Source organism: Macrotis lagotis, chromosome 1, assembly GCF_037893015.1.
Source record: "Macrotis lagotis isolate mMagLag1 chromosome 1, bilby.v1.9.chrom.fasta, whole genome shotgun sequence".
Classification (NCBI taxonomy): domain Eukaryota; kingdom Metazoa; phylum Chordata; class Mammalia; order Peramelemorphia; family Peramelidae; genus Macrotis; species Macrotis lagotis.
In genome coordinates this window covers 558,086,603-558,103,271 of record NC_133658.1, presented here as the reverse complement: position 1 = coordinate 558,103,271, position 16,669 = coordinate 558,086,603, and the positions used below count along the sequence as shown (strand labels likewise).

Below are 16,669 nucleotides of genomic sequence, written 5' to 3'. Positions count from 1 at the left end.
ATACAGACCAAAAGACACTATTTTTACTTTTTTAAATTTGTTTTTTCTTTCTTGTAGTTTCCCTTTTTGTTTTGATTGTTCTTTTAGAACATGACTAAAATGAAAATACATCAGATTACTTGTATATATGTATAATTTCCATCAGATTACTTGTCTTGGGGAGGGAGGAGGAAAGGGAGGGAGAAAAATGTGGAACTCAAAATCTTACCAAAAAAATGAATGCTGAAAATTATCCTTATGTATATTTGGAAAAAAAAAAAAAGAAACAGAAAAATCTCTCATTTCAATGGCTACCACTCTAGTTCAGGCCCTATCTTCTCAGCTGCAAATTGGTCTCCTCACTTCAATTCTCTGTTCTCCAACACAATCTCCTCAACAAAGTTGTCAATACAATTTGTGTTTCCCCAAATGAATAAACTCATGTGGTTTTCCATTGCCTCTAGGATCAAATCTGAAATTCTCTGACCTTTAAAGTTCCTTCTTCACAGCATGTTTGTTTCCAAACTACTTCTCCAGACTATTTGTTGCTTCCCTTCTCATACTCCATTAGTCTAGTCATATTGGCCTTAACTCTTTCTCACACAAAACCTCAGTCTTCATGCCTCTGGGCATTCCCAAGACCTAAACATAATTTAGCCTTGCCTCTTCCTCTAAGAAATCCTTTTTTCCTTCAAAACTTAGCTCAAAAACCACCTTCTAAATGAAGCATTAGGTCTCGCTTTTCCAAAAAATTGACCTAGTACTTATTTCAGATGCACATGTTGCCTCCCTCAGTTAAAATGTAACTTTTTTTAGGTTTTTTTTTTCAAGGCAATGGGGTTAAGTGGCTTGCCCAAGGCCACAAGGCTAGGTAATTATTAAGTGTCTGAGGTGGTATTTGAACCCAGGTATTCCTGACTCCAAGGCCGTTGCTCTATTCACTGCGCCACCTAGTTGCCCCAAAATGTAACTTTCTGTAGAACAATCATAGTTTCAATTTTTGTCTTTGTATGACAAGGGCCCTACCATAGTGCCTGACACATCCAAGCCCGCTAACTGATTCTTAAATACCCCTTCTCCCAACTACAGCTAAATTCCTATTCATACCTGAATTTTCCATTTGTCCTATTAATTTGACTCAAGGACCATTTTTCCTGAAAATTTGATCCATGGTGGCCCTCTAGATACACAGAATTTTGGTTAGTGGAAATCACTGCAACTCAAGAGTTCAAAAAGTAGAGCACAAGGAACACTAAAGCTTGACAGGCTTCCCTCATCCAAGATTTCTGAGTCTGTCAATCCACCTTTCTCTAAAGCTTTTCAGGAATGAGAAAGAAGGTTGTGACATTGTACCAGAGAACTCAATGCAGAAAGGAAGAAGGCCTCTTAGATAATCAGAAAAGCTTTACCATTTAGGGAAGAGGGCTAAAATGCAGTAAGAAAGTAAAGAAATCTCTGGGGCATTTCCATTTTATTTTATTTAGTAAGTCTTGGATTAGAGTGGAAAGTTGCAGCCTAAGAGAGTCAGTAGAGTGACCTTTCACTCAAATCATTTCACCACCCAGGGCTTCATCTGATTAAACTAGAGACTCCTTGAGGGAAGAAAATTTGTATTCTACTTCCTTGGTAGTGTCTCTGTAATATGGGCATATACTATGAGTGCATATTCAGTAGATCTTAAAATTTAGAGCTAGAAAAAAATGACAAAAATCACCTAGTCCACCAATCTCTTCATTTTGTGGACAAAGAAACTGAAAGCCAGGGATATCAAGTGATTTACCAGAAGATAACCAGATAGAAACAGAGTCAGGATCTGAACCTAGATATACTCTGGTACCAAATCTAGTACTCTTTCCAATTAAAAAAAAAATACTTTTATCCATAATACTGTTGCCTTTCCTTTGGTTAAAATCCATTAGTCCCAGGGAAGTTCATCCTTTCCCACTAATTTCTACATTCACAAATTTTCTATTTTAGACATTCCTACACAACTTGCACTTTCCTACTCTTTCCCACCCTTTCCCATCTCTTTGTTCCAAAATTCTTCCTCCAAAGGCTCACTCAAGAGCTATCATTTCCATTGATCCTTTCCTGACTGTTCCAATTACAGATGATCTCTCAGGTCTCTTCCTTATGCACACATTTACTATTATATCCCTAGGACACTTGTCCAGTTAGTCCTTTGTTTTGTAGTTATCTGTACATCTCCTTAACCTGAGTTACAGGATTGTAAATCTGTACAAGTATTCATCTTTTGAATCCCCTGAGGGTCAAGCATAGTATCTCAAACATGACAAACAAAACAGATATTTTTAAATGAATCTATTGGACGAAAGAAAATAGATACATCCTTTTAATGGATTCTGTTGTAGATTTCAATAGAACATCATTAGGTCAGCCCTAGATCATGTTTTAAAGTGAGGATTCTTTAAAATGGATCTATGAACTTGATTTTTTAATATCTTGATAACTTGATATAATTGGTTTTCTTTCTTATTTTTCTTTTTTTGCTTTTGATTTTTGCAAGGCAATGGGTTAAGTGATTTGTCCAAGATCACACAGCTAGGCAATTATTAAGTATCTGAGGTTGATTTTGAACTCAGGTCCTCCTTACTCTAGGGCTGGTACTCTACCTGTTGTGCCACCTAGCTGCCCCTATTAGTTACCTTTCTAATCCTATGCATTTCATTTTATGCATCAAAAATATTCTGAAAAGTTCACAGGATTAAAGTTTAACAAGCTCTGTTTTAAAGGATTATACAGGATAAAAAAATTATCCAGTGATAAACAACACAAAGGAGAGTGTGTATGTGTGTGTGTGTGTGTGTCTTTCTTGGTAATTTCCATTACAACCTAGGATCCTAGAACAATCTCTAAGACCTTTAGTGACTACCTTTCCAGATGTCTATGACTAACTATGGATTCAAACAAAAAGATCAAGCCCTAGCTAGTAGTACTTATTCCAAATGAAATACTAAAAATTTAACTAGATTAATGCTGCCAATTTAGAGGGTCTAAAAGATAATAAATACACTGCCAAGTTCAATACTCCTTTTGGACTTGACTAGTTTGGTCTATTGCATCTCTCTGATCTCAGAGGCTCAACAACCAAAAAGTAGCCATTTGAACAATGTGACAAACTCCTACTTCCCATAACCTGAGAGAAGGTGAGAGAAAAATCTGAGAGAACAATGTAAGAGAAAAATTTCAAGTTTCATTTACCTTCCTCAACCTTCCTCCCAATAACACAGAAGTCACATAAATGTTATATAAAAGGTCTTCTTGCCCTACAAAGATGCAAAAAAAGAAACAATCACAAGTGGAGGTGCTGCCAGAAGACTGAAACTCTATTACTGAAGCTACATATTATTCCAAGTCTTCTGCAAAATGGTTTGAAATTCAGTAAGAAAAATTGAAAAACTGTGCCATCCTTTAGTGTAGAGTTTCTATATTCCTCAAGCAGGTGGGGAAAAAAGATATGAAACACCAAAGAGCAGCATTTTTTGTGGGAGTAAAAAGTTGGAAACAAAGTGGGTGCTCATCTTTTAGAGAATGACTGAAAAAACTGTCCTATCAATGCAATGGAATAATTATTGTAAAATAAGAATCAAACAATATAAGGAATTCAGAGAGGCATGAGAAGTTTGTAGGAGTTAATACTGACTTAATTAAGTAGAACCAGGAAAAACAGATATAATGACTACACTGAGACAAATGAAGTCAAAAATGAACAATGTATAATTGCAACATTCAGTATTAGTCCAGAGAAAAAAAAATGAGAAAATGTATCCTTCTTTCCTGGGAGAGATGGAGGACTAGAGATACAAAACATTACATATATTTCAGATATACTGCTCAGGGGTTTGGTTTTGCTTCACTGGTTTTGCTTTATTTTGTTTAAATTACAAAGAAGAGCTCACTGACACACTAACTCAAGGAAGCAGAAGTAGATCCACACAGCTTATTTTTCTAAAGGCTTTGCTTCAATTCTTTATGACTCTAGAAAGGTCAATAGTTCTCAAATTCACATCTATAAGCATGTATTTTGTGATAATTAATGGTCTATAATTTAATTAATTGACTAAGTTTTTTGTTTGCTTTTAGATGTTGCAAGTATGAAAGGATGGTGCATTTTGCTTGCTGTAGAAAGCCACAGGTCAAAAATGTTGAAGAGAGACTGAGGATAGTATGAATTCAAGGAAGTTAGGGCAAGGGGATAGGAAGTAGCAGCTCTTCCTGAATTTGATTTTGATTCAATCTCTTGGTCTAAGCACTATGAATCACAGTTCTGACTCTATGTGACCCCATGGACAATAGTATGGGATTTTCTTGGTGAATATCCTGGAATGTTTTACCATTTCCTTTTTCAGTGGATTAAGGCAAACAAAGGTTTGTGTGACTTGCCCAGGGTCACAGAGTTAGTGAGTTTCTAAGATCAGGTTTGAACTCGGGTGTCCCTGACTCCAGGCACTCTATCTACTTAGCCACTTAGCTGTTTCCAGGTAAAATGACACAGAAAATCAATCTACAATCAAGTCATAAAACAAAGGGGAGCCATGACCTGAAAACTAATTAGCCCCCATAAATAAAACTATTATCACTATGCTTGCCCTGGCACATGAAAAACCAGATGCATAGAGTGATCAGTGACTGTGAGCTCCACCTCCAGCTATCAAGGCAGTCTGTGATCATTTTCGCTTTCAAGAGATACCAGAGCTGGTGGCAGCATTACTAACATGTGGAGCCACAGTGCCACCTAGGGGAGGACACAGTTCTGTCCCAGAGCCTGTCTGGCACTGAACTGCAGTCAAGCTTCTATTCAGTGACCCGGTCAAAGCTTCGCACTTACTTGGAAATCTTGTGGTTTCCAGAAGAAACTTGTTGGTTAAGATCAGCAATGATTTTATCTTTCTCTTTAATCTGTTCAAGCTTCTGTTGCAAATGGAAAATCGTTATTTCTGCTTCACGTTTAAAGTTCTGTTAAAGAAAAAGTAGCATACCTTAGTTAATGCTATTTAGGAAACCAAGAAAAGAAAGAGATGGCATGTGTTGTTTGAAATAATAGCACTACTACTAATAATTGATGATATTATAATAATGTATAATCAACAACAAGTTATAATCTATTCAATAATGAAAACAACAATCTTTGTTTCTAAGAAAAGTTAACAAAATATTTACTGGCAATATCATATCTGAGCCTTTCACATAGGTTCTTAGAGGCATTATCCAGACTTTAAAAATAAGAAAACTCAACAAGCTTAAGTAACTTGAAGGTGAGGTCTCTGATTCTTCTCAGAATTAAAGTGAATAGATTAAAAGAAATGATGCTCACTGCACAATGCTTCTGTGCTTCCAAGAGCAGCAGCTGCTGTTGATGCTGAAGCTCCCAGGTTTCTTCCTGATTTGTTACATGTTTTGCAGTTGCTTTGTTCCTTGAGCCCTAAGAGGGAAAAGAAATGTGTCCCTGAGCTTTGGTTCTGCTGAAACTATGCTTCTCCTACCCCAGAACAAGATTCTTTTTTTCTTATTTAATATTTTATTTTTCATCCAATTACATGTAAAAACCATTTTTAACATTTCCCCCCCCAAATTGTGAGTTCTAAATTCTCTCCCTTCCTTCCCTTCTGTTGAGAAGAGAAGCAATTAACTTAGGTTATACATGTGTAGTTATGCAAAACACATTTCCTTATAAGTCATTCTGTGAAAGAAAAACAGACCAAAAAAACCACCACAAGAATAAAATAAAAGTATCTGTGATCTGCATTTTAGGTTCTACCAGTTCTTTCTCTGGAGAGGGACAGCATTTTTCAACAGAAGTTCTACATAATTGTCCTGGAGAACTATATTGCTGATACGTTATTCATAATAGATCATCACACAATACTGTAGAAAGGGATTCTTAAGTTCTTTACAGGGAAGCCTAAAAATGAAGTGAATCATTGCTGGGTCAACCAGAGGTACTCTGATGCACAGATATGATTTTATGTTTGTTGTGGCTGTTGAATGGGAAGCATAAAAATTTCATGTCACTAAAGACAAGAGAACCATTATTTAATCCTCAAGGCTGGCAATGATATTCTGTCTTTTAAAAGGTTTATCCTGTTCTCATAATTGAAAAGGAAAGAAAAGTATGACAATTAGGTGGATGGGTCACTACCAGTCAGGAAATCATTATAGTTACATCTGTTAATTGTGATCTTTGCAAGATTATATCAATGTATCCACATCTGTTAATTGTGATCTTTGCAAGATTATATCAATGTATCCATATCCACAAATACCTCATTATTAATAACCAATACTCTGGTTATTAATAGAAAATCTAAAGCATAATGAGTCCTCAATTATCCTTGGCAGAGATTCCCATACTGCCTTTGAGGAAAAAATGCTTACAGTTATTTATTAATATTATCATCTACTCTGCTTAATTAAGACATTTGTTAACATAAATCTTCCTATCTGCTGAAGTGCAAACCATACACAATTTAAGAAATTTCATTAAAAGCTGAGACAGTTGCCAAGCAAGGATAAGGACCTCAGAATCCCCTTCATTTTAGGAATGAAGAAACTGAGGCCCTGATATAAATGACTTTCTTAAGTCATACAGGCAGCTGTAAGGAGCCAACTGGAGAACTAAATCCTCTGACTCTATGTCTAGCATGATTTATGTCACCTTTCCACACAATACTACATGTTGTCTTAAACAGATTAAAAATACGCCATACAAATTGGAAAAATGATCTCTTTTTACAGATCCCTTCCTTTTAATAATATTTGTACCACTGGGATCCAACCTGTTTTTCCTTTTAATGGGAAGTTTAACAGCAGAAACTTTTTTTAACAATTAATTTCTAATTGCTTCTTCCTAAAGTAATGTACAACCATTTGGAAAAAGGAGGATTTGTTTCTAAAGTCCAGAAGATTGTTCCTAGTCTCTTTTATTGACAAATACAGTCTAGGTTATCTGAGCTAAATGTTTCCCAGAGTTGGGGGAGTTGGGGGGAGATGAAGATTGGAGGTTTCAATGAGGAAGGCATTTATGTGCCATAAAAATAACTACCTGTTGAATTGAACTGGCCTACATTACCCCAGGCTAGGTTTAAAAATTGTAACCCTCTGCCTGTGAACCCCTATGTTATCATCTAGGAGAAATTCTGAACCTTTATTAGAATACATGTGACTAGACAACTCAAAATAAACATCTGTAAGTCAAAAGGATGAAATCTCCTGGCATTCAAAATATAGTAAGGGGATTTTAAAAACTATGTAATGCCCTGGGGGGTTGTCTTCTTGATTTGAAGTAGTTAAGCTGACTATTGTTGATATTTTTTAAAAACTTTCTTTCACAAGGACAGAGGTAGAGCCATGTTCTTACACAAACAGACAGCACTGGCCCAGTCCATCTTACCTGATCTGGAAAGTTTGAAGTATCTGACCGAGCTGGGTTATTGGACTCTCTGTCAGCTGCAGCATCACACTGGAGATGACATGGGTTTTTTCCCTCAGGTTCATTACTTGGCTGTGAATTTAATTCTTTAATTTTTTCTGCCTGGTCTTCTTTTCTGGGGACATTTGGACTATGGAGAAATAATGCAAGGTGATTTTCTTTAAATTACATGAATAATTTTCATCCAAACAGTCCTGCTCATTGTACTGTATGATATCTCTAAGAGATAGAATAGGGGCTGGGGAAGATTGGCACACCAGTACATATAATGGTTCAGCCATTATGAAAAATGTTCAGAAAACCAACTTGAGGCAAAGCTTTCCTATAGGCACATTCTAAAACCTCAATATCCCAAATTCTAAACATAGTACAAACTTTATCTCTTAATGCAGTGGTTCCCTAATCCTTGTATTGTAATACACTCTCACCACCTTAAATCTCCAGAGATCTTCCTCTACTAATTCCTCCCAAATCTACATTCCTAATTAACTTTCCACTTCTCCAGAAGCATTCCAGCCCAGTTTCATCTATAAGACCTTGCACTATAGCCTTTGAATCCCCACTTCACTCTTCAACAAACACCCTTACATCCTTGAACTTTTAATCATTCTTCCTACTGCCCCTCACTTTAACAGAAACCTGACTCTTCCCTGAGTACAATTTATCTCTTTCAATCCTTTCAACTGGAAGTCACATTTCATTCCTGATTCAACTCATAAGGTCAGGAAGAAAAGTGTCCATACATATTCTTCATTCCCCATTTCTGCTCCAAGATTATCCATCCTCCACCATGAATAAGTACTCTTTTTAAGTACATGCAATGAGCTTCTAGCACTGACTCCCCATCCTTGTGATTGTCATCTACCATCCTTCTCCAAACAGCTTTCTTTTAACTGAACCCAAAACAGAACCTCAAACATGGCAGCTCAATAAAGGTTATGACAAGATCTCATACCAAGAGAAAATACTAAAAAGAAAAAAATCTCTTTGCATTTGTTCCCTACTACCTACCAAGTAAAATCCAAATTTCTTTGTCTGTTATTTAAACCTCTACAATTCAAAATCACCCAACTTTTCCAGGATAACTTTTATCAGTTCCTCTCTATTATACATTATACATATCTGTCCAACTGGACTAATTTCTGCCCCATGACACAGTTCTTTTCTGTTTCTGTGCTTCTGTTCAAACTATTCCCAGTACCTGGAATGTTCTCCCTCTTTCTTCTTAATAGCTGAATTCCTCCACTTTCTTTAAAGTCCATCTCAAATGACACTTTCTTCATGAAAACTTCCTTGATGCCCTGGTCACTTACTTCTCCCTCAGATATCAAATTTGGCAACTAACACCCTTGCTACATTCTCAATCCTTATCCTTTTGGACCTCTCTGCAGTCTTTGGCAGTCAATCATCATCTCCTCCTTAGTACTTTTTTCTCTCTAGGTGTCTGTGACACTACTCCAGCCTAGTTTGCTTCTCATTGAGCTGACCAATACTTCTCAGTCTCCTTTGCTTTATCTTCAACACATACCTGCTGCTAAAAGTGAGTGACCCCCAGTTCTCTGTCCTGGGCCTTCTTTTCTACTCCTTCTATACTACTTCACTTGGTGATTCCTTCCAGTTCCCAGAGTTAGTTATCATCTCTGTTAATGATTCTCAAATAAAACCTCTCTCCTGACTTTCAATCACATATTTCCAACAGTTCTTTGGATATCTCTAACTGGATGTCCCATAGACATCTTAAACATAATATGTCAAGCCAAACTTTTTATCTTTCCCCCAAGTGCCCACCTCTTACTAACTTCCTATTATTGTGGAGAGGACCTTCCCAGTCACCTAGGCTCAAAACCTAAGTGTCATCCTTGACTTTTCACTCTTTTATTCCCCCATATCCAATCAGTCAACAAGTTCTGTCATTTCTGCCTTAATAACAGCACTAGTACAGCCTCCATCCGAGTCCAGGTTTTTGGACTACTGCATTAACCTTTTTGTTGGTAGGGAGCTACCTTAAGTCTCTCCCCATTCCAATCCATTCTCCAATTTAGAAGTCACACTAAGCTTCCTCAACTGCAGGTCTGAACATTTCAGCTCCAGTTCTCTCCTACCTTCCCAGTCTTCTTATCCCTTATACTCTGTCTCACATCCTCTGCAATCCAGTGATACTGGCCTCTCCCAATGCCATGCAGTTTCCCTGACTGTACCCCATGGCTGCCTAGTACCCTTCAATTTCTGACTAAATTTGACCTACAAAAAGTTTTTCCCAATTCTCCTTAATGCTAGTGCCTTCCCTATTGTTGATTCTCTTCAGTTCGCTCAAGATCTCTCTTCTTTGTATCTAATTACCTTGGTCTTCCCCATTGGGCCATGAGCTCCCTAAGCATGGTGAGGCTCTCTTGTCACAGAAGAGGCACTTCATACATGCTTGCTGAATGATTTTGCTACATGCTTCAATAAAATTAGGCATTGTTTTAATTCCACTTCATCTGTTCCTCAGAACTTAATATTTAATAAATACTTATGAAATTATAGATGGATAAATGAAATGAGGCAAAGAAGAAAAAAGGGGAAAGGGAGGGAGAGGGGAAGGAAAAGGGGGAAAGAAAAAGGGAAGCAAAAGAGGAGAAATGGTGGGGAAAAGGGAAGGAAGAAAGGGTAGAAGAGAAGGTACAAAGACAGTAAGACAAGAAGGGAGGGAAAGTAACTGGGCTAATGTTCTCGGGCCACCTAGTTAGCCAAAGAGACAAGACTTGAAAGCACAATTTCTAATTATTAATCTCAGTGGTCTTCACACTATATCACACTGCATTCTAGTGTTACTTTAAAAGGAATTACTAAGAATTTGGTTGAGTCTCTATTAGCAATCAAAATTAGGTTTTTGCTTACATTTAAATTTAAAGCTAACTTCACTAGGAATTATTCATGAATTTTTTAAATGATTAATTTCAAGATTATCCCTTAGAATAAAAAAATGGAAAAATAAAAACTGCATCACTAAAATTTCACTATTAAGTTCCAAGTTAACATTACAGAGAATTACAAACAGCTAATGAAAATGGGTCTTCTTTAATAAGACATTAAAAAAATCTTGGTAGCATCCAAAATTCCAGTGACAGAAATCATTGAGAGACCAATGAAATATGACTTTAACAATAGTAACAAACCAAACAGAATTCCCAATTCAACATTAATGGAAAAAAATCCCTACAAACCTAATATTTCAAGCTAAATGCTTTATTACTTTTCCTTCAATGTCCTTCAGAGTCATGTTCTCTTATTCCTCTATGAGATTCTGTAGTTTGCTTCTTTTTAAAAATTCTACAATATGGGTGTTCCCCTGCTATTAATTGATCTGATCCTGCTAATGAGCAGAAAGAAAAGTTATTTCTGACAACATGTACAAACCCAGTCTCAAGAGCGGAAACCAGTCTCAGTCATGCTAAAAATCTAATCCTCAAAAGATACATTCTTCTCTATAACAATCTTATTATGTTTTACATGACTATACATATGTAATTGCTTACCATCTTAGGTAGAGAAGAGGAAAGAAGAGAGGGAGAAAATCTGTACTCAAAATTTTATTTAAAAAATGAATATTTAAAATTGTGTTTATATGTAATTGGAAAAAATAAAATACTAATTTTTAAAGAGTCCAATCTTGATTTCCAAACCCAAAGAACTCAATCCTTCAAAAGAGAGTTATTCTATTTTGGACAACTTTAATTATTAGGCAGAATCCCCTTATAGTGAGCAAAAATCTGCCTTTCTAGGGATACAAGGTTATGAGACGTGACCCAAGGGATTTCCATCTCTGTGACTGAGAGACTGATTAAACTGAAGAAGAGGTACAGAATAGTACAAAACTTCCAGGACCAAGCAAAATTAAGTCTGATTCCTCTTCCATAGAACATTACAATGCTTCAAATATTTGAAGACAGTAATCATGTTCTCTCCTAAGTCTTCTCTTTTTTAGGTACTTAGGCAACTAAGTCCTAATATAGTCATGCTAATTACTTGTAGATTATTTAATAATTTTTTAATTATGCTTACCAACTTTTTCATTTGACATTTCTAAAGCATGTACAAAAGAACATTCTGTAGACATTTCAGAAAATTCAACAACAAATTCAGTAAAGCTCATTATTGGGTATTAAATAAGGCAAAATAACCAAGTGAATGATTACATTTAAACTTGTCAGACATTTGTCCAGTTGTATAGACAAAACCTGAATAAAACTTTGCCACCAAGTCTAAACTAGTATTTTTCATTTTCTATAAGAATCAATACCCCTTGTGAAGATGAGTCATTTGACTCTCTATTCACCAAATTGCTCAGTGGTGAACACACTACTACTCAAAAATTACAAACCTTCAGCTTACAAAATTTCCACCAAAGTCAAAAGTAAGTCACTACTATTAATGTTAACTATGCAGTATATAACTGTATATAATTATGCAATACACACACACACACACACACACACACACACATACTAAAGTCTAGGTGTAATATTTCTAATGGGAAGATATGGAAATGATAATTTTTAGATAATTACATTATCAGGATTTCTTCATATTAAAAATTATCCCTCAATAATTAATATTAATAATAATAGAATCCAAATAATAATATTTTACATTTCTATAATTTTATAGCAATTTCACACCATTTTTAAAATTTAATTCTCACAATTACCCCATGAAGGATGTAGACCATTTATTTATTTTTATGGATGGAGAAACTAAGGCTCAGGGATATTATACAACTTACTTGAGGCTACCTAACAAGGGGTGAAACTAGGACTAGAATTCAGATTTCTTGGTTTCTAGTTCAATGCTCTATTCTCTACATCATACCTACCTTTCCAGCTAAAACAAAAATTCTTTTGTCAACTATGGGAATAAAGTTCTCTCTATTGCAAAGGGGATAGATATGCAGAAAAAAAGCACTTAGGAGTGATATTGAGAATTGGCTACTATATTTTATGACAAGGATTCACTCTCAAAGACAAAAGTCATATCTTGTTCCTGCCCTCGACTTCTACTCTAGTGGTAGTCCCAGAGGTAGCTGATCACTAAGTTCTCACTGGGTAGAAGTGAATTATTCTGAACTGGATTCTGAACCAAAGTTAGTACTTGAATGTAAGCAATCTGGATTAGACAGTTCTTTAGTGGATACAAAGAAAAGTGTTAGCAATTCCATTCTTCTACAATAATGATAATCTATCCTCTTTCTAGCCTTAGTGAAAAGGTTATAAAAACAGAAGAGTTACAAAGACTGAGCCACTCTCTCCTCTGCCCTTAGTGAAAATACTTCCAATCTCCACAGCTGTGGGACATTGGCTGGCATTCTTCACATACATTTAAAAACAATGAAGAAGCTGACACTTACCCATGCTCTTTATTCATCTCTTTATTCTGAAAAAGAGCACAAAGAATTAGCAGAAGATCTTCAACTATGTCTGCATCAAATAATGGTCTATCTACATATAAAACTTGAGAGGTTGATCTGGAGTGTTTTGTTTTGTTTTTAAACTCTTTACCTTACACATGAGAATTAATTCCGAAGAACAGTCTAATTGTTCTGTTTATAACAAGTAGGGTACATGTTAAGATTTAGCTTTTCAAAACTGCCTACACTGCTCTCAGAGAATGGGTATGAAACATTACCCTACACTTGTAATAACTGAATAAAGGAATAAACACCTACTATGTGCTAAGGATTGTACACAAGGACTGCAGATAGAAAAGAAAGTCAGTCATCCTATTATGAAGATTCAAAATAACTAGAGTGGAAGTCAGTGAAGAGGGTTTTGATCTGAGGACTCACAGTGAATTCAAGTGGAATCAAAGAACAAAAATAACTGAAATGTCTCTGCATAAAGCAGTCATAATAAACATTTATAAGTATTTTTGATATATATTTCCTCCATTTAGAAATGTATAGGCATGTAACAATTGATTTCTAGGCAAGAATAAATTTTATTCATTTTCCAATTTGATCCTTTATCAAAGTGAACCATCATGCTTCTAAAAATAGCAATCTTCATAGCATCTCTTAAAAATGGAAACCCTAAAATTCTGAACGAACTTTTTTAAAAGTTGTTTTTTTGGGAGCATTTATAGGTTTAAATTCTTTTTTTATTGCATGTAATCCCGCAGTATGAATATCTTGGTCTGTATGATCAATGACATTAGGTGTAATCTGTATTTTTCTAGATAATAGAATAAATAGTGACCCCATAGGAAACTATTTAATAGCACTGCATCTTAGGTCTGCTTTTTGAAGGTAAAATGACATGTGCAAAAAATGTGCAAGTGGGATATGTCCAAGTAGGATCATCAGTTTGACTGTAATCTATCGATAGTCTATCTGCTTTAGTAGAAAGAAACTTTCCAAAAGAAAAATCTTAATCCAAGGATTTAGAATTAACTAATTTTAAAGGAATTATGAAATAGTTTTGATACACTAAATAATGATACAAAAAGTATAACAGCAATTGAAAAAAATTTTAGCCAAATTAGTTTAACAATTTTACTTATAATTTACAGTTTAACTCAATAAAAGCAACTATTTTATTTTAAAATTGGCTTCAATTTTTTTTGTTGTTTGGGGAAATTGTTGTCTTTGCATTGTATCTAGAAGCAAATACATAAGGTTTTATACAATTATTTTCCAAAAATATGTAAGAAAATAAAATCAGTGGATTTGAAAAAATCTCATTCTGTGGTGTGCTCAAGTACAAATGGCACACACCTAGTTTGAAACATACAGACAGAAAAGTGAAAACTATAGCAACCTGATGGCAAGTATTAATTTCATGGCACTCCATCACAACTATAAAATTTCTTTAATCCAGCATGTACACCTAACACAAAATCTTTTTCATGATTTGTGGGCATAAAGTTTAAAATACTTTGCAGTAGCAGCAATTACACATTTACTATGCTATAATTATTAATAAAAAGGATGTTTATAAAAACATTCTTTATGTATTAAAAGAAATCAAATTTGTGATTACTACCCTAACAATAATTTTAGTTTAGAATCTAAAAGCTATTCCTGGATCAGAAGACTGTTCATTATTAGTATTCAGTAATACTAACTATTGCTGGCAGTGTGATGCCATTATCATATTCATAATTCACATTCTTTGAAATGCAGTTAGGATTAAAATAATATTTATCCTTCTGAATCAATCATAAAATAATATCTCTTATGAAAATTATGAAATATGCAATATTTTTTAAATTGGCATTTTTGAAAGCAGTGATCTTAAAAAAATATTTAGACTTTTGTGACACCTCCAAAATTTGAGATTGCATATTTAGACATTGCATATTCAATCTCAATTTAGAACTTTAGTAATTTCCATCTTGTTTTACAGTAATACTGGCTCAGCAATTATGTTTAATATGCAATTTATGTTATTCAACATATTGCAATAATTTAAACTTTTGGCACATTGCTTTCTTTAAGAGCAAGATAGTTCATCTAAATGTCTGGTTTCATAAACTCTAGATTTAAAAATTATTTTTCATTCTGTCATTTCCTAAAGAGTTGCCTTCCAAACTTTTGAGAATATTTAACCACACAGAATGAGAACATTTTTTTTGATTGTGGTTTGGTTTTTAAGAAATCTTCAAGTACTTTCAATAGTGTTCAGTAGAAATGGGAGGCATTAGGATTCTCAGTACTCTTGCAAAATATATACACTCCATACTTCCCAAAATTTATCACCTAATGAAACTTCATGTACATCAAGCACTTTTCCACACTCAAGTGAAAAAATATCATCCTGATTTCAAATACAAAATGGTATATTTTAAACTTTTTAATCTGTTTTAGAGTTGAAATACAACCTAATTAATAGGAAAAATTTGTACCAAGCTCTAAATATCAATCACATACAAAACATTTTTGCCAGAAGGCAATATAAATAACATAATAATAGATGTTGGCAAAAGAACCTCCTATGTGATCTATTATTCTGATATATTTCTTCAATTAATAGATCTACTTTCATGGTGAAATTTATGTTATGCCAATTTGTGCCTATGTTTAAGAACAAGTATTGCATCTTATATAGTGAGTACATGTCTTCCAAGACTTTAGAAGGAATGTCATTTTTTGGAAGTCAAGCAAACCATAAAATGAAAATGGAAGCAATGAAGTATTTAACTTCTTGAAATTGAAAAGTAACTCAAAGAGATAATTAACAAAAAAATTGATTTTCAAAGATATGCTGTAGTCTATGTTCCATTTACCTGGTTATATATAATTTTGTACATTCCAAATTAGAGTATTTTTTAAAAGCATAAAATGATATTGATATCAATTTTCATTTTTAAAACAAGTTTCTTGAAGATTATTTTTTGAAAATGGGTCTTATTGAAGAGATGAATGAGTATCAAGTTTAACACACTGAAATGTGCTTTTAATGCATAAAAATCATAGTGGATAGCATCAAAAGATTTAGGGAGAAACTGAAGTGTAATCTGATAATTCACATAGTAATTATTCTGCAAAATGATGAAAGATTTTGCAATTCTAGAAACTTCCAGGATTTTTTCTTTAAAAAGCAAAAAATAAACTTCAAAATGCCTTGCCAATACTTCCCATCCCCAAACATAACAATGTACTACTCTTTTTACATTTAAAAACTGAATTATGGCAGCAAAAGATTCAGATAGAAACGAAAGTTTTTAAACTGTATCTTAATCTTTTTCTTCTTTCCATAATTAAAGATTCCCATAAGCTTTTTTTCTTTTAGGTTTTTGCAAGGCAAACGATGTTAAGTGGCTTGCCCAAGGCCACACAGCTAGGTAATTATTAAGTGTCTGAGACCGGACTTGAACCCAGGTACTCCTGACTCCAGGGCCGGTGCTTTGTCCACTATGCCACCTAGCCGCCCCCATCCATAAGCTTTTACTGGCGTTTTTCTTATAAACAATCCTTCCTTTAGTCTGGCAAAGGTTGTTTTTTTAAATCAAGTCTATTCTGGTGTATTGACCTACAGCAAAACGACACTGTAATGTACCTATCTGCCCAAACTGCGTCAGTCTAACAGGGAAGATGGAAGATTTAGCCAGCTGGAGGGTTTTATTTTCAAGGTTCCTGATCCAAGTTTTAAGTGGCTCAACTTGAGAAGCTGGCCATTCTACATGATTGCCCATAAAAGCTAAAACGACCATGTGAATGTTAATTCTAGCGTGAATTATTTGACCATGGGAGGAAAGCTCAAA

General features: G+C 34.6%; 1 protein-coding gene across 2 annotated transcripts in view; it reads right to left on the bottom strand.

The window, feature by feature from the left end:
* The window catches only part of DZIP3 (DAZ interacting zinc finger protein 3), a 120,791-nt gene that overhangs the window by 27,246 nt on the left and 76,876 nt on the right, over positions 1–16,669 (bottom strand). For both annotated transcript variants that reach the window (XR_012474072.1, XM_074214440.1), the window contains exons 16-19: positions 12,816–12,841; positions 7,391–7,559; positions 5,315–5,422; positions 4,829–4,956 (exon numbers count right to left, since the gene is read on the bottom strand). Coding sequence is in view for 1 of the 2 variants with exons in the window: in XM_074214440.1 (XP_074070541.1) it covers positions 4,829–4,956; positions 5,315–5,422; positions 7,391–7,559; positions 12,816–12,841 (431 nt within the window). In the remaining variant the exon portion in view is untranslated. The remainder of the gene's footprint in view (positions 1–4,828; positions 4,957–5,314; positions 5,423–7,390; positions 7,560–12,815; positions 12,842–16,669) is intronic.